Source organism: Cucurbita pepo, chromosome 1 (genome assembly GCF_057944985.1).
Source record: "Cucurbita pepo subsp. pepo isolate OVF chromosome 1, ASM5794498v1, whole genome shotgun sequence".
NCBI lineage: Eukaryota > Viridiplantae > Streptophyta > Magnoliopsida > Cucurbitales > Cucurbitaceae > Cucurbita > Cucurbita pepo.
In genome coordinates this window covers 1,375,390-1,392,840 of record NC_141798.1, presented here as the reverse complement: position 1 = coordinate 1,392,840, position 17,451 = coordinate 1,375,390, and the positions used below count along the sequence as shown (strand labels likewise).

The following is a 17,451-nucleotide window of genomic DNA, read 5'->3' as shown; positions in this document are numbered from 1 at the left end:
CGACCCACGTGTTATAGCAAGCTTATGATATTGTCGAATCTAGAAACAATTATTTTTCAATTCTTATATTTATATATTAATATAAAATGAAAATATATTAAATTAATTTAATGTTTTTTTTTTCCACAATAAAAATAATTATAATAATAAATCTATTTGCCCAAGATCACGTGATCGATCATGAAGAGGAAGACCGACATGAGAGGGATGATGAGCGTTTGAGAGATATTGAGAGCCTAACGTGTGCTGAGGGTGAGTGACGAGAAGAAAAGCTAAGAAGTGAAATCAACTAACTCCAGAACGGTATGCAGCCTAAATAGACAATTTTGAATTTTTTCTTCTAGATTTTTATACGAGTATAGAGTCAAATATGGCTTAATTTTATGTTTGAAAAAGTTTGTGAATAGTTGAACTGAATGACCAATTAAAAGTCCTAAATCAATAAATGATGATACGAAATTAAAGGGATCGAACACTTCGAAAGAAATTGCAAATATTAATGAAATAAAGGAAGAAGGTTCTTAGAGAGATCGTTAATGGCGACCAATAAGAAGGTTCTCATAGTACACTAAATACCAAATATATGAATCTCCAACTTTATTTATGATGGTCCTAAATGGTGGGTAATGCTGACCTTTTCACTCATTCAACTTTTATAATTTAGCTGCTTTATATATATATATATATATATATATATATATATATATATATATAATTTGATCGGATCACTTATCTACGATTTAAAGAGTTTAAATTGATACGATTATTAATTTAAACTCAGATTCGATCAAGGTATTACTACAGGTCAAACTGTTGAAGGGATCACGAGATAACTCGAGGCGAAAGGAAGCTTTTATAAAAGTTTTAACAATTTATGGATTAGTTATAGCATTAACACGTTTATTTTTTAATCTTTTTGTTTAATAGTAAAAAAAAATGACGTTTTTTTGTTTTTGGATTATATAATTATGATATCTTTCCATGTTCAATGTTTTTGTGCATTTCACATCACTCTCGTGGCCAACACCAAATTACTTCAAAAGGATAAGACACCGGAGTTTCTATTCACCATTAATCTTTTTCCTTTTCCAATAGTATCGTTTTTATATATAATAAACGATACCTGTTCATCAATGACAATTTAATTGACGATCATTTAAATAATTTATCGTATATATTAAATCTTTTCATGTTAATTATATTTTCTTAATTATATTTGTTCTAAGGAATTTCTTAATTCAAGCTCAAATTGAAAAGTTAGTACTAAATTAAAACAAAAATATTTTAAAGTTGACCAAAAAGATAAAAAAATATATATATATAATTAAAAAAAATTAGTTGTCTTGCAAATTTGTGAGGAAGAGTTTTAGAGGTTGTTCTCTTTGATTTGTTACCTAGGGTACCAATGTCAAATACGGGGAGGTGTACGAGCAAGAATGTTGGATCCCCAAAGAGAGTGGATTATGAGATTCCACTTTGATTGGAGAGGGGAACAAAACATTTTCTTATAGAGATGTGGAAACATCTCCCTAACATACGAGTTTTAAAATTGTGAGACTGATGGTGATACGGGGCAAAACGGACAATAGCTGTTACTGGTGAGCTTGAGCGGTTGCAATAGAGATCCCAACTTGACCCTCTATTGTTAGGTTGTGAGTTGGGTCAGTTTTAAAATTTTCATAAAACTTAGATATCAAATATCTACAAATCCAAATTGTCGAGACATTTAAACACCGTTCGACATACGTTTTTTGGATCGGGACTTTGTTATCTGTTTGTCTAATCGTTGGGTATTGCCCCAAATGCAATGGACCTGAACTGAAGTGGTAAAGTTTGTAGAACATTGCTAGATTTGTGGCTGCGGCCACCTTCCCATCTTCTTTCCCTTTTCTTTTCAACAAACAATATAAACAAAATAGAAAGATTTGAATTCAAACTCAATTCAATTCCGCTTGAATTGATGTATCTTCTTTTAAACAATCATTTGCAACCATCTTAATCACTCAACAAAATTACAAAATTCTCCTTCCCAAATCTTTCTAACGTTATCGATAGCTAATACATAACTTTTAACGATGACTTTTAAGAGAGTAGAAAATTCCTAAAGTTTGGTTCCAAAATGTAATTTAATGTAACGACCCAAGGTCACCGCTAACAGATATTGTCCTCTTTGGGCTTTCCCTCAGGACTTTAAAACGTGTATGCTACGGAGGGTTTCCACACCCTTTTAAAGGGTGCTTCATTCTCCTCCCCACCAATATGGGATATCACAATCCAACCCCTTCAGTGCCTAGTGTCCTCGTTGGCACTTGTTCCTTTCTCCAATCGATGTGGGACCCCCACCAAATCCACCTCCTTCGGGGCCCAGCATCCTTACTGGCACACCGCCTCGTGTCTACCCCCATTCAGGGAATAACCTCCTCGCTGGCACATCGCCCGGTGTCTGGCTCTGATACCATTTGTAACAACCCAAGCCCACCGCTGGAAGATATTGTTCTCTTTGGACTTTTCCTTTCAGATTTCTTCCAAGGCTGGGGTGTTTGGTTTCCACACTGACAGAGGTTTCCAAACGGGCTGGGAGAGGTTTCCGCACCCTTTTAAAGGATGAGGTGTTTGGTTCTCCTCTCCAACTAACGTGCATATCACAATCTTTTTTTTATTTAGTGTTTTAGCAGCCATTATAATTAGGTTAACTTTGGTACCTAATTTTTATAGAATCATCAATAATCTACATAATTAATGAATGATGTTGGGGTGTTGATAGAGATAAATCATGGGTATCACTTATCAATCACTTTCTTTCTTTTTCTTTTATTATTTTATTATTTTTTCTCTTTTTTCCATATAGAAAATATCAGTTACATTTTTAATTTGGAGATAAAATGTTTTATTTCCAAAATTATTTTTCAAAATATTTGTTCCAAGTGGATTGGATTAGAAATCCAACATTTATCACTAGTAGCATTAATGCTTTCAGAATACAGCTGAAATTGGAAAGTTTCACTGTTTATATATATATATATATTGCTTTCTCCTCTTCATCTTCAGAGGTCTCTTTAAAGCTCAAACTTTTCTGATTTCAAATCCTTAATAATCCTTAATTTCTCTCTGAAAATGGCATCCTTAGAAGAATTCTTCAACATAGAATTCATTACCCAATTTCTTTTGGGAGATTCCTTAGATCATCAAACCCATTTCGAAACAGATTCCTCCTTTCTCCACCCCATCAAATTGGAGGATTTCTTCTTCGATTCTCAAATTACGCCGCCGCTGCCGCCGCCGGTCCCAGCGGAAGGGTCCGACAACGAGACGAAGTCCAGCGAAGTTGCCCACCCGTCGTTGCCAAAGCCCGACATGTCGGGCCAAGTTTGTCATGTCAAGGCGGAAGATGCCGTGGCAGGGACCACCGGCGAGAAGGTGAAGAAGCATTTCCGGGGAGTGCGGCGGCGGCCATGGGGTAAATTTGCAGCGGAGATCCGTGACCCGAACCGGAAAGGGAGCCGGGTTTGGTTGGGGACTTATGACAGTGATGTAGACGCGGCGAAGGCTTACGATTGTGCGGCGTTTAGGCTGAGAGGGAGGAAAGCGATTCTGAATTTTCCATTGGAGGCCGGAGAACCGGACCCGCCGGCGGTGGCGAACTCGAAGAGGGGGAGGCAGAAATGGACGAATGTGAGGAAGGGATTAATGGCAATGAATGAGAAGTGAATGCTGATGAGTAGAAATTAATCAAAACAAGTTAAAACAACTATCTTTATGATTGAGTTTAATTAAGTGTAATATTTAATTTGCCAGCTATTTTAATGTAAATATAGATATAGAGTTCTTACTCTTATTCCATGGTCTAATTTATGACCAAAATAAGGAAAAATAAAAGAACTTACACAAAGTTCATTCTAATTCTAGACTTTAGAAGTATTAAATGCTAGATTTAGTATTTAGCTCATTTGATAAGAGATCAAATTATCTCACATACTAATTGATTTTATAATTACGTAATATATAGCTTTTTTTTAAGTTAAAATTATCAAAATAGTTAATAAATTTTTGGCATATTTATCATTTTTATAAAATTTAGAGTCTGTATTTAATAAGATAATAAACTTTTAAATTTGTATCTAATATGCTTATAAATATTGTATATAAAGTCATTTGACATAAAAATATAATAATTTATCAAATATAAAATAAAAGAATTAGACTCAAATACAAAATTGAAAGTTTAATAATATATTATAAATTTTCCAAAATACCTAAACCCTAAAAATTCACAAAATATATTATATACATATATATCAACCCTTCCTTCAATGATATTTTTATCAAGGCATGCCACTTCTCTAATAAAGTTTTATAGATCACATGGCTATGTTAGTTAGCCACACCTACTACTTTTGTTTATGTCTAAATTATAGATACAATACAATAAAGCTTAATAATTCATCTTATAATTTTATTCATATAGGTAAGCCCGACACATTACTTAATTATCATAATTATCTCTCTAGATATAATATTTGAAATATCTAAATGTTCATGATATTATACTTAAGCTCTATTCAAATAAAATTCACATCGGTTACTTACCTTTGGTCCACTCCCCAAAAGCCGCTCCCCAAAAGCGCTTCAATATTAGTTCTCTTTGTCTAATAAAAGATTATCTGCAAACAAACTAGAAAAAGCACAATCTGGAAACAAAATTTATTTGGGGAACCAATTTTCAACAACCATTCTCAAACAGCACACAATCAAAATGGTCTAAATCAAGCAATAGTAGAATTCTCTCCTGTTGTAAGGAACCAACTTGGTTAGACCTTGTCTCCTCCTTGACTATCAAGTGAGTAGTTAGACATTTAATTAGTGCCCTTAAATACAATGGGTTATGATGGGAAAGCTAATAATGACAATTGTAATAAGCTGGAAAAAATTGAAGTTCGAACATAGTATAGTATAGATAATTATTTCATTTAGCAATGTCCTTCTAAAAAGGATGCTAATCCACTTGCATTAAAAAAATATTAAAAAGTAATCAATTTAAATTTCATTGACAGCAAAAATTTCATAATATTAATTTAAATACTAAACTCTAATAAATCAGTCAATTTAGACCCTCTTTTCACTTGATTTTCTTTGAAATATACTTAAAATAAGATTCTGACTAATTGATTGAAAAGTTCAACTATGATTATTAAGTTAGAATTAGAAGTGATATTTATAAAAGTAGAAACAGCAGAGATAAGAAACATCTAAATCTAGTCGACAGAGATCTGATAACTTTAAAAGCAAAATATCTGTACTATATTTTATGTTATAAAAACAATAAAATAAAAAATAAAAACTAGTTAAGATGTCTCTCTGTCAACCAGCAATCATTTAATGAAGAAACAGACAAAAAAGAGGCTGCGCTTGTCCTTACATATAATAAAGGAGGTCAAGTTGGTGGCCCAGAATTGTACCCCTCGCAGCTGCTCTGACCCTAGAGAGAGTGAAAAAAAAAAAAAAAAAAAAAAAAAAAAGAATGAAAGCAACTTTAATAGAGAAAGAATTGTTCATATATTGAAGAGGTGGAGCCTTCTAAAGCTGAGGAAGGTGCATGAATGGATATGGATAACACCAGAGGACAAGTTGAGGAGAAAAAGATATGTTATAATAATATGAGATTGACTCTGGGAAGAGGAAGAGTTCTATGAGGGTTGGTTGTGTTGGGTCATTTATTTGTGATGCTCCTATCAAATGAGGTGAAGTTCCATTTCAACAGGGAAATGGGAGAATGTGTCTTCTTGTGGATGGGCTCCAAAGAGTTTATGAAAGATGACCATCTTCTTAAAGTTTTTCCAACTAAATGCATTTTCTTTCGTAAAAGAAACAAAACATACTTTTCACTAATCTATCAGAATTATCGAATTTTTTTTTATACATTAAAACTACTTTAATGTTACTTTTTTTAAAAAAGAATACAATTGGCTGGGATTTTAAAGACAACTGTAAAGATAAAATATTATGAAATAAAGGAAATTGTAGTAGTCAGGCTCATTATAAAAAATAAAAAAATAAAAAATAAAAAAAACAAACAAACGAAACAAAGCAACAAAAAGAAAAAAGAAGTAAAGTTTTTATCAAAGAAAATCTTAACTTTCACATGTTCTTATTTTATTTTACTCTTTTTTTGAGACAACGTTTTTATAGTTACTTTTTATCCAATCATTTCATTCTCATTTTACTTGATCAAATCCTTGACTCGGCAGGGTATGTTTACAGCTAGAGGATGCAAATAAGGCTATCCTTGAAATATCAATTGGAGAAGAGGAATTGTTTATTTGATTTTGTGGGGACTACTTGTTCTAGTTCTGTTGGCTTATATGCAAGTAGACTATTGTAGAGCTTATTCATTATTCTAGTTGTGTTTAATACATTTTACTTTATTTTTATTATGTTTTAGAAGTGTTTGATACTTTTTTAATTAGATTTAGGTATTTTGATGTTCTAAATGTTTGAGATATAAACAATATTTGAAGAACCTTAAATATTGTCAAAATAAAGGATCAAAAGTGTAGTGCATAGTATATTCTTATCCTGAATAGAAATATTTTTCAATCAATCTTACATCATATCAAATTAGGACAGCAGGTAGAAATTATTAATTAAAATTTAAATGATAATTGAAAAAAAAACCGTTTAGCTAATTGGAAATTAGTCTAATTCTAAAACAAACCATATCAGCCCAATTCTATTTCAATTTTTAGAGAAAGGAAGAAAATCATTCATTTTGTGATTGGTTTCTATTGATTTTTTTCAAGTGATCGGTTCAATTGGCTTGAATTTTTTAAATAACAACTCAGATGTCCATTTTCTCATTTTTTTTTTAATTTTACCGATAGGTTGATTTCTTATATCGATAATGAAAAAAAAATGAAAAAAAAAAAAAAAAAAAAAAAAAAAAACTAATTGACTGACGTACTCCGCATGCAATTAGCCTACCCTACCTTCTACCAAGGGCCTATTACAAGAAGAATAATTCAATATGGCAAGCAAAAATGGTGATTTGGAGATCAAGTAAAACACAGTAATTAATATCTACGCCTCCTTGCTCCTTGAATTCAAAGACACTTCAAAAAATAGTCTAGAGAAAATTTAAGAGCTTATTTAATTTTATATTCGAAATTCCTATGAAAAAAAAACTTCCAATTCAAAAAAGAAAATAGAAAACAATTTTTAAATAACAATTATCCAAACGTGTCTAGAATTGTTTAAAAAACTAGAGCTATTTTGAAATAGGCACCAAACCCAGGATGAAATGAAATCAATACTATGTCAATAATTCTCTCATTGCATCCATAAGTATTTCAAGAAATATCTACAGGTACGGAAAATTTAATTATTTCACATTTTCTCAATACTCCTGGGTTGTCCCAAACATTGCATCCACTTTATCCAAAAGTCCATTTTCATAGTACTTTTAGATGAGAACAATTAGATTTGCATTGATTTTCTCATTTATTTTGGTTCACCTCTTCAAATATTTTTTTATCCATATCTTAATATCATTTCTTAAATTAAAGGGAATCTAGTTCCATAAAGTGGAAAATTAGTTGGGCTTCCGTCTAGAGGTATGAGGGTTTTTTTTAGTCATGTTGTTAAGCTGAAACTTGAACTAAAACAAAGTTTCCGAGGTTTCTAAGATCTTTTCTTAGAATATTGACACAAGACACCAGATATTCAACCACAAGGATAGGGTTTTTTTTAATATTTAAATTCATTTTATTTGCATTAATTATAAATTCCTAGAAGAGAATAACACACAGGAAATCCATAGCTTAAAGGATTAACTAGTACATACCTGCTGTCTCATTGAGATGCGGGCGTGAAAGTGGAAATGAAAGAAGAAATTGTCATTGTTTCAAGCTCCTCTGAGCTTGTGTATCAAAAGAGTACTGCAATAAAAGTGCATAGGAACATAACTATCGCTGTGACATAATTTGAAATCTCTGGAAATACTGCTAAAATGAAACCAGCCCGGCCTTTGATAACCAAAATTTTCCACCCAATAGAGAGGAGTGCCAAAGAAGAATTTTTTTTTCACGAAGTCATCTATAAAAATGGGGAAAAAAATCTCACTTCTTTGGCATCCCATCGAGTCTCTTTCATGACTATGCCCGCGCACATTAGAGTGTTGCTCCTTTAGAACTCAACATAAGATATGATTAATGAAATAACTGTAAGAGTATGGAGGCCTTATTTAAAGCAGATATACCTCATAAAAATCCTAATTGCCAGACCAATAAACTGACTGGTAACATGAAAGAATCCGGAAGTGAGATTGGTCCAACTTGAATTGAACTGATGGGCGTTAAAGCTGAGTAGAAATCTCAGCGTTGTTGATATTAGCAGCGTCTTCGCACAGAGCCTCATTATATGTTACGAAACTAGGCTGATTCGTAGACGCAAGAAGTCTTGCCCACATTCTTCCGGTTAACTTCACCGTGTTTTGTGTCTCCGTAACACGCTACACAACACAACCACATTATTCAGTCTCATGATATTTGTTTTCCTGATTGTATTGATACAGCAGAATAAGAGGCAACGATCTTGCAACAAAACCATGGAAGCATAATAACTACAATGAAATCATTGTGTTCCCAGCATAAATGATTGCGTTCGAATTGGCATGATCAGAGGTCTATAAGAAGAAAAAACGCAGACGACACTCAACACAAATCAATAATATTCAAAATGTGTCAGAAATGCCTTAAAAAAATCTAGGACCTGGGAATAAGGTGGTATCTTATTGGCAGAAGCATAAATATAACAAGAAGATAGATAGATAGTTGGTCGAGGAAAGATGTCAGCAGCAGTATGCTTTAGAGTTAGACATGTAAACCGAAAGAGAAAAAAGATGTACGATGAGTGATTGCACTAAGCTTCTGGTGTGTATTCCAGTAAATGGGAAAACGACAGCCTCTCAAACAGTCGCCTAGTTTGTACTTCATTACCAACCAATACATAAATACAGGATCTTATTTTCTAATTTATGAGCAGAAATGTGCACTTTCATTAATTGGTATGATTAAAGTCAAAATGCTCTGCTAAGTAAATATTTAAGAAAAACCAAATTTATACATATAGGATTTAGTCGCTGCTAATATAAAATATGCCCCACATCTAATGTTTCCAGCTACATTCTTAACTAGGTGGTACTTAATAGAAACAAGTTCTAAACCCAAGGAGCACTGAGAGGTTAAGAGAATTTTAACTGACAGAAAAGTTATGAGTGGATAAACTGAAAATGAAATATCACTCGAGAACTTGAAAACTTGGTGTAAAGAAAGAAATTCCTTACAGCAATCGGAATATAAGCATGTCTGCTATTTACAGGTCCAACAGTAAAGCCAGTGTATCCAGCCATGGCACCGTGGACAGCACTCTGAGCAAGAAGAGTGCAATATACATTATCTGAGGCATTACTGGGAATAGCTCGAATCATATATGTAGGATCTGCAATGGAAGCAGGGTTAGAAACTAATACAACGAATGAAATTACATAAATTTACAACGGCGCAAATAGCAATGAAACAAAGATTTGACTATGACGCTTGCTATAAAGCAGTAAACAGGCACAATAAGTATAATACTTAATGAGCTAATTAATCGCCAAGTAACATGGATACAGATACGACATGACATGGACATAGTGACATTTCATTTTTTTTAAATTGAGGACACGATCACGACAATAACATATTTATTAAATATACATTTTAAAAAATATATATCAGTTTTATCCTAAGAAGGAAACTCAAAGTCTGTATGAGTATGCATTTATACAGTCAAAAGAATGAGTTTGATGTATTTTCCTCTCAAAATTTATTGTAACGTGTCTGTCTATTATGCTTGTCAAGTGTTCAATATGTATCTAACAAATGTTGGATTTATATCGACTTTGCATAACTAGTGTCCAACACATGTATTGGGCTGACAAGAGTCTAATATGTTTCCAACAAATGTCAGTGTGTCCAAGTGTCCGACACAAACACACTAGCCAAACTAAAGCGTCTATGCTTCTTGGTCTAACAGAATAGCTCATCCGTAAAACTTGAAACAATAACTTGAAGTAAACCTCCATTCTGTATATGATTGTCAAACAATAATGCTAATAGAACAAACAAGCCAACACCCACAAGTCTTCATCGAGAATCTTATTGACTACGGTAATCATTTTGTGGAACGGAAGATGCAACCTCACTTTAGCAGTTAAGACTAACATATGGCCCGCGAAGAGAACCAATTTCATAATAAGATATGCGCTCTAATTTTCACTGAATCTCCTATAGTAAAAACCAAAATAACTATCATTTCCGTGAAACATGACCCTAGATCCCACAGTACTGTACTGTAAGTTCCAAGGAGCTCAAGCGGAGCCAAATGGAAGGAGAAATTATTTATGAAAAAATGGAAAAAAGAAAACCATTAACAAAGGTTTTGGGAGTACCTATGTATTTCATATTAATTGCCATCTTCTGAACCTTTGTGAAATGATCCTGTAAGAGTGATTTATCAATAGGAAGAACATAATAGCAAAAGAAACTAGAGACCAAGTATCCCTAAGAAAATTGGCCCATAAAAAAGAACTGCAACATAATAGCTAGGCAAAAAAGAAAAGCTACTATATCAATATTTGCAATTCTATTATGCGTCACACCATTTTCGAAATATATTTTCCTCTTTTGAAAATTCACAGTGGAGTGCTAGAGTAGTTTATATTTTAGATTATTATAAGATTAAAATATGAATAAGAGATAATTCTCTGGCATGTCTTTGAGATTTCTTAAACCATGATCATGAGTCAACAATGTAGGACTAATTAACCAAGGAAAAGAAAAGTTTCATTTTAAAGAAGTCTTGAAAAAAACACCAAAAAATCAAAGAAAAGATCAATCCATCTCACACCTTTATCTTTTGAGATAACCACGGACCAACATCTTGAAGTAATCTATTTCCAGATGCATCTTTCTCCTCTACTGTATGCATGTCTTGAGCTATATAATCCTGTCCTGCGCCTTCTGCTAACACAATAACCATATGGCCATTCTCTTTAAGCCGCTGTTCTACAAATTCAAAGAGCCCTCCTGTTCCTTCCAAATAGAATGGTGATTCTGGAATCAAGCAACAATCCTGCCACATTTCAAAGCTATTAATGGAGCTACTAAACAAAATTTTGAAATTAATTTACTAAGAAATCAAACATAACAACAATGAAGCACAATCCATGTCATTTTCACCTCTTCTTTCTTTCTTTTTTTTTTTTTTTTTCTTTTTTTCTTTTTTTTTTTTTTTCTTTGGAGAGCCCACTGAAAATGAAACAGGATATGGTACATGTTACCATGATTCACAGAAATAAAACTAAAAGAGTCTACTGCCAACAAATATAGTAAAACAAAGGGGAAAGTATCACTAGCCTACATCACATAGAGGAACTGTTTTTAAAAACTAGATTCAGTTACCTTACCCAAAGAAACTAGATACAGATATTACAGGGGATAATCTGAATCTTTTCATTTATTACACCACTTCTCGTTTGAACTAAAAACGGGTTTAAATCTAATTCAAAATTGACATGGCGAGAAGTACCTAAAAGTTTAAGAGAACATCACTCAGCCATAAATACCATAGAGCTTTGTTCCTGCTCTTAAAGGAGGAAAGATGAACAGCTCTTTACCAGTCTCAAATCCCTGATCCTGCTATGTCTTATTTGATTATAAGAATTGAAAATAGCCTGAATCTGTATTTGTGATTCTGGATTGTAAACAATGTAACTATCTTAGTCCTAATCATATCTCTAATTTTATCCACCTTTTTTTTTACATTTTCACTCACTACGACTCAAACAAAAATAAGATATGAGGTTTCCTAAACGATTTAAGCAGGATGACGACTTAAGAATTTGATATAACTACCATGAAAATACAACATGAAACAATTCATCAAACTAGAAAAGTACATGCCATGACTCATTTCATTTGATTAATATCTCAAACACATGCCAATTACTAGGATGAGGTACTTCTCATCATTTAAAATCTTATTAAATCCGAAAGTAAGCAACAAGAATATGTTGATTATCATTATCTTAAAAATTTCACAATTAGCAGCTCACATGTTGGTGTTAAATTCTGGACCCTTTCTTTTAATGTGTAAAATTAATCCTCCACTGAGAAGTCTAATGTTTCTACGATTAAAAAAGAATTTCATAGAAGTCAAAGATGAATCACTACAAGAAAAACAATAGTGGAATGCGAAACAGAATTTCACCGAAATTGAGTTAATAAACAGTATGAAGTCTAACCACATCTCTACTTGCCAAAGTTGCAATTGTGGCAATAAAACCTGCCAAAAGAAAGCATAAAACACAGAAATGTGAAGAAAAAAAATGATGTTGAATATAAGGAATAACTGATATTATCATTATTGTACAGGTTTGGATTCAAATACCGCTATAGCGGCCCATAAGTTTAACGATTCCAACTCCATTGTCTACACTTTCAACCTCCACATGAGCAGCGTTAATGGCCCTCTGTGCTTCTTCAACCGCAGTATCAAATCCAAAAGATTTGTCTATCACCTAAATCACCATCACAAAAGATTCTTACTTCTAGTATTAAACAGGGGAAGAAAAGCTTAACAAATTGATAGGGGGCAGAACCAGAGACTGGAAATTCAGAGAAATAGGAGCAGAAATATATTACACTATCCAAGTAAATTACGAACGTACTACAAATTTGAGAGCCTAAGTTCTCTCCCAAAACCATTCCTAAGATTTAAAATCTACATTAAGAAAACCCTCCAATCTACTCACTCCAAACTCCTTGGCTAATGACTAATATGCCCTTCTAATATCCTAACGTTTTCCTATTGCTAATCCTAACAGTGTCCTAATTCCATACAATCATCCAACCTTTCCTTCATGCAGGTGTGCCATATCCACAAAGTCTTATTTATAATTTCATTAATAGAACTAAAGATAAAAGTGACTAAAAACCTTTAATCAAACTAAGATTTTATCAAGTTCTAGTCATATTATCAAGAAATATTCACAGAGCATAATGATCCATATGAATAGTTTTGTTGCCAAATAAATGTATCTATCATCACTTAGTAGGAAGCCTTCAAAAAACAATAATTCGATTTGTCAAGACTGTAAAGCAAAAAGTGATTAATCAAGTTTGCTCGGTACGCACTACGCAGTTCATAACTTCAATAGATTTCATCAAAACTAGAAAATACAAATGATATCTATGGTTGGGTTTTAAAAGTAAAGATGATTTTGACTTTCCCCATGTGATGAAAAAGGGAAACTAATTACTCGCTTACATCATCAAAGTTGAATTTCTTACTAAATAATAAAATCATTGATAACAGATGAGGTTTCTTATTCCTCTTCAGACGTTTCTGAAAACTAGTCCAGAAAAATACTTACAGCAATGTCATTATCAATCGTCTTGGGGATCCCAGCAACAGCAACTTGAAGACCACGTTTTGCAACTTCCTTTAGAAGAAAAAAGGCAACTTCACTTCAATCCGACAAATGAATTGCCAAGGAACAATTTTGAAATTATGAGGAGTTATTCACCTGATAAATTAAGGCTGCTCCTCTCTGAGTACCGTCGCCGCCAATGATATACACCTAGACCATAGGAAGACATTATCTTTTTCTGCAGCGTTCCTGCTATTGTTCTTTTATACTTTTTTTTTTTGTTTTTTTTTTTTTTTTTTCTCTTGCTTCTTCTCTAAAATAGACATCTAGTCCTTTCACTTGGATCTGTGATGGTTGAGAGAAGAGGAAAGGTATAGGTACCTGATTTATTCCACGATCCTGGATATTATCAACAATCTTATTTGTATCATGGCCTCCTCGTGAAGTACGAAGAAAAGTACCACCATGTTTGTGGATATTGTTAACAACTTTAGGCGTCAATTGTAACGTATTCTTTGAGTAAAACCCTCTGTATCCTCCCTGATGATATAAAACAGCATAACGGTACATGTTAAGAAAAAATATAGATCAAGCCGGTTAGTCAACTGATGAACCCAATTTCACTGGCTGAAAATAGAACTTTATATTACTCCAAAATCACAATGTGGTTTTTCTTTTCTTGTATGTTGGCAGATTTCATGAACAAATACAATATTTAACTTTATGATTTTGAATCAACCATATTATGCTTAGTTGGGATGTAATCTTATATTTTTGGTCCGAGTCCCAAGAGGCCAACTAGATGAATAGAAGAGACTGGCGAGAGAGAGAGAGGGAGACAAACAGCCAAAATCAAAGCTGTCGTAAATTCAACAAAATCATCAGACATGATAAAAGCCACCAAGAGGAGGAAGGCCTCTCCAGAATTTCTGAAACAAAGTATAGAATTATCCTTCCACAAAGTGAAGATATACAGAAAAACCTAGATGCACCCGGAGCAGACCAAACAATATCTATAGAGCTCCATACAGATTTAACCACCTTCTAAGAGATGAACTGCTTGGTCTCAGAGAGGATAATAAAATCTAGATCAAATTTACAAAGAGTGGCCTCGACTACTTGTCTATGCAATGGAACTCAGGTTTAGCGATCTTTGGATCTTAATGAACTTGTTTGTTGAAACCCAGCACTTTATCATATTCTCTCTTTGTACGTATACGGCTTATTTTATTAAATGAAGACATATTTTCATCATTTTAAAATGCATATCTAGTTTGACCCCTAGCCAAGGGTGTGTGTTCAATGTAAATGGAAGTAGATCCTCCAATATGGAAAATTTCTAATTTCACATCAATCAACAAAAAGAATTATCATGAACCTATAGGTTTGGAATCTTTGGACTTGAAGAAAGAGAAACTAAAACATGCAACAATTTTAATGAAATTCAAACTTGCACGTTTACATGAGCTTGAAAAGGATTATAAGTATAACACCATCAACAAAAATAATTATTCTGCTAGTCTTTATACTATGCATGGGGAATAACAAACTAAGTAGAAAGATAAAAATTGGGGAGTAGTAAAAGTTAGGGAAATAAAAATATTTCCAATACCACAATTCCAAGTATGTCATCAACACCATACATAAAGTTCAAGCCACAGACAAGCTCCCGAACCACTGTGTTAATTCCAGGGCATAGACCTCCACATGTTACTACACAAGCACGCACTTCATCTGACTTGAAATAAACCTGCATCACAAAGTTCTCCTTTCATCCTTCAAGTTTCAACAGGCATGATCAGAATAAGAAGGTACCTTTTCACGAGGACCTGCACGTCGAAAATGTACTCCTCTAGATCTATCTTTCGTAATTACAATCTGAAACCAGTGCACGATGAACGAAGATTGCACATCAGTAATTGTACCATCAAAAGCTTTTTAAAATAACAAGAAAAAAGAATAACAAATTGCAAAAGAGAGAGGAGACATGTTGCATCAGTAATTTTACCATCAAAAGCTTTTTAAATAACAAGAAAAAAGAATGATAAATTGCAAGAGAGAGAGAGAAAGATAGTAAGCCTACTTTTTGTGCAACAACATCTTCTGGCTTTACGAAAGTTTCCCTGAAATATTTCAAACCTAATAAATAATAACCAAAAAGGAGTTCCAAAATACAAACAGAAAAACTTACTTGGATGCATGTTAAATATAATAGAAGAACAAATTGGAAACACTGTCGTTGAACTTACTTGACAATTGCATACGCCTGACTGTTTTTCAGTGGATTTGCATACGACTACATAAAGCAGAAAGTAATGAACTAATCAGTGGTTTTGCAGGTTTATGCAAGATAAGAGTAAAAGGAATCACTATGATAATAAATATACATATAACCATGGCCCAAAAGTATTTTAGTATCATCCAACTTATATGCATTCAAAATTTTAATTGTTTAACCAATTAGAATTGAAAAATGAGTTCGTTTTCAAATCCGTGGTGTCCTTATTGATAATTATACAATTTCAATGGAATACATCAAAATCCATTTCTATGGAAGGAAACTAGAATTTTAGAGCCCTACTTTCAAATCGCACGCGTCTATATCTGAACACAGTTGATTTGCTCTTGTGGTTTAGAAGCGCCAGAAGAAGGTTTAGTTGCTTCAGATGAGAGTAACCCAGCATTGGCCTGATGAACCTCTTTGTTTCTTTCTCAGATTCCGGGCATAAATGGAATGCGAGACACAACTAGCAAAGCAAAGAGCTTCGGAACAAGGAACTTCATATTTTCGATTACCTTACTTTAAAGAATTTCTTGACATGAGATTAAGGACTAACTGCTCTTCAGAATGACCAAGCAGATCATCCTTCATGCTCTAACCTAAGTCCAAACTACGTCAGACGTGGAAAAGTAACATTATGACTCCAAGGCCACAATTACAAATAAAATAATTAAATTTCCAGGAGAGGCGATCTACCAGCACCTCGCGTGTCCAAATCTTTAGTTATGAATGCAACGAAATTTTCAGAACAAACAATCGGCCACCTCCTAAAGACTCCGACCAAAAGCTTCTTTGCAGAATAGTTCATTCGATAATAAGCGAGCTGAGCAATTCAAAATTTATCGATATCTATATAATCTATAAATAACGCAGAGAAAATTATTCTTGAACGAGTACAAGTGAAGTAGATAGTCGACTCGGCCGTAGCAAGAAAACGGGGACGGTTTCATTTGAAACTGAGAGTGCAAACGACATAGATGCCGCAAACAGCCAGTGAATTACCAAAACACTACGACATAAAAATCCGAACCAGGCGCAAGTAGAATTACAGGTATACTCAAGATATACAAAAGCATAATGACATGATAGTTCTACAAGATCAAATCATATCGATTAAGCAAATAATCCAAACAAATAGCACCGAACTATGAAATTAACGTTCGAGCAGTACCGGTAAGTCAGGAAGAAAGTCAGCCAAGTGAGGAACGTCTTCAATGATGAAATCATCATCCGTGGCTTTAGAAGAACACTGGCGTGTTTCGACAGTGGTGATCCTTCGCGCAATCCGGCGGGAACCGAAAAATAAGCTATCGAAATGCGCATTCCGGAATCTAGGAGATTGAAGTGAGATCGTAGCAGTGGACTTGAAGGAAAGGGGAGAGGAGGAGAGGTGAAGCGACGGAATGGAGATTGCAATGTCCATGGAAGTGGAAACTCCAAAATTCATGATGATTCAGAATTTGAAAGGAGAAAACGTTGGTTTGGAAGAGAGATGGCGCTCAAAATAGTTTTTGCTGGAGAGAAATTTCCCGCGAGTGATTGGATAGAGATTCATATAATGGTTGAAGACGTGTTGCTGTTGCGGCCTCCCCAGAAAATACACGATCGCTTGATTCGGCTTCTTTAATTTATAAAGTCCAAAAATTATTAAACATCGATTCGCTTGGAAACAATTTTGGTCAGTTATATTGCCAAAAAAATA

At 33.6% G+C, this 17,451-nt stretch overlaps 1 protein-coding gene and 1 pseudogene across 4 annotated transcripts; one reads left to right on the top strand and one right to left on the bottom strand.

Moving 5' to 3' along the window:
• The first annotated feature begins 3,101 nt into the window (after positions 1–3,101).
• Positions 3,102–3,892, top strand: LOC111808806 (ethylene-responsive transcription factor ERF106 pseudogene; annotated as a pseudogene).
• A 1,346-nt stretch (positions 3,893–5,238) lies between these two features.
• On the bottom strand, positions 5,239–17,394 carry LOC111780677 (ATP-dependent 6-phosphofructokinase 4, chloroplastic). Of its 4 annotated transcripts, XR_002812881.2 has the most exons (17): positions 16,921–17,394; positions 15,718–15,764; positions 15,552–15,591; positions 15,284–15,346; positions 15,081–15,218; positions 13,850–14,008; positions 13,625–13,678; positions 13,472–13,540; positions 12,487–12,616; positions 12,341–12,381; positions 10,945–11,169; positions 10,487–10,535; positions 9,338–9,492; positions 8,252–8,503; positions 8,116–8,176; positions 7,838–7,931; positions 5,239–5,476 (listed from the first exon to the last, which is right to left on the bottom strand). XR_002812881.2 is itself a non-coding variant. In XM_023661155.2 (14 exons), exons 1-14 carry the CDS (start codon positions 17,194–17,196, stop codon positions 8,348–8,350), a joined length of 1,602 nt encoding a protein of 533 aa, XP_023516923.2. In that variant the 5' UTR covers positions 17,197–17,394; the 3' UTR covers positions 7,869–8,347. The 4 variants fall into 4 exon arrangements, 1 of the variants encoding a protein (XP_023516923.2); XR_002812880.2 differs by having other exon boundaries at positions 8,116–8,503; XR_002812884.2 differs by lacking the exon at positions 8,116–8,176.
• Positions 17,395–17,451: the final 57 nt, after the last annotated feature.

What these genes read in the sequence shown, in the direction of transcription:
- LOC111780677 (XM_023661155.2), bottom strand. Translation starts at nt 17,196, where the DNA reads ATGAATTTTGGAGTTTCCACTTCCATGGACATTGCAATCTCCATTCCG. An exon ending in GTGCAGGTCCTCGTGAAAAG is followed by an intron (nt 15,219 to 15,283) that starts GTACCTTCTTAT and finishes TTTGTGATGCAG; the next exon opens with GTTTATTTCAAGTCAGATGA. An exon ending in ACTTATGGGCCGCTATAGCG is followed by an intron (nt 12,382 to 12,486) that starts GTATTTGAATCC and finishes TTCTTTTGGCAG; the next exon opens with GTTTTATTGCCACAATTGCA.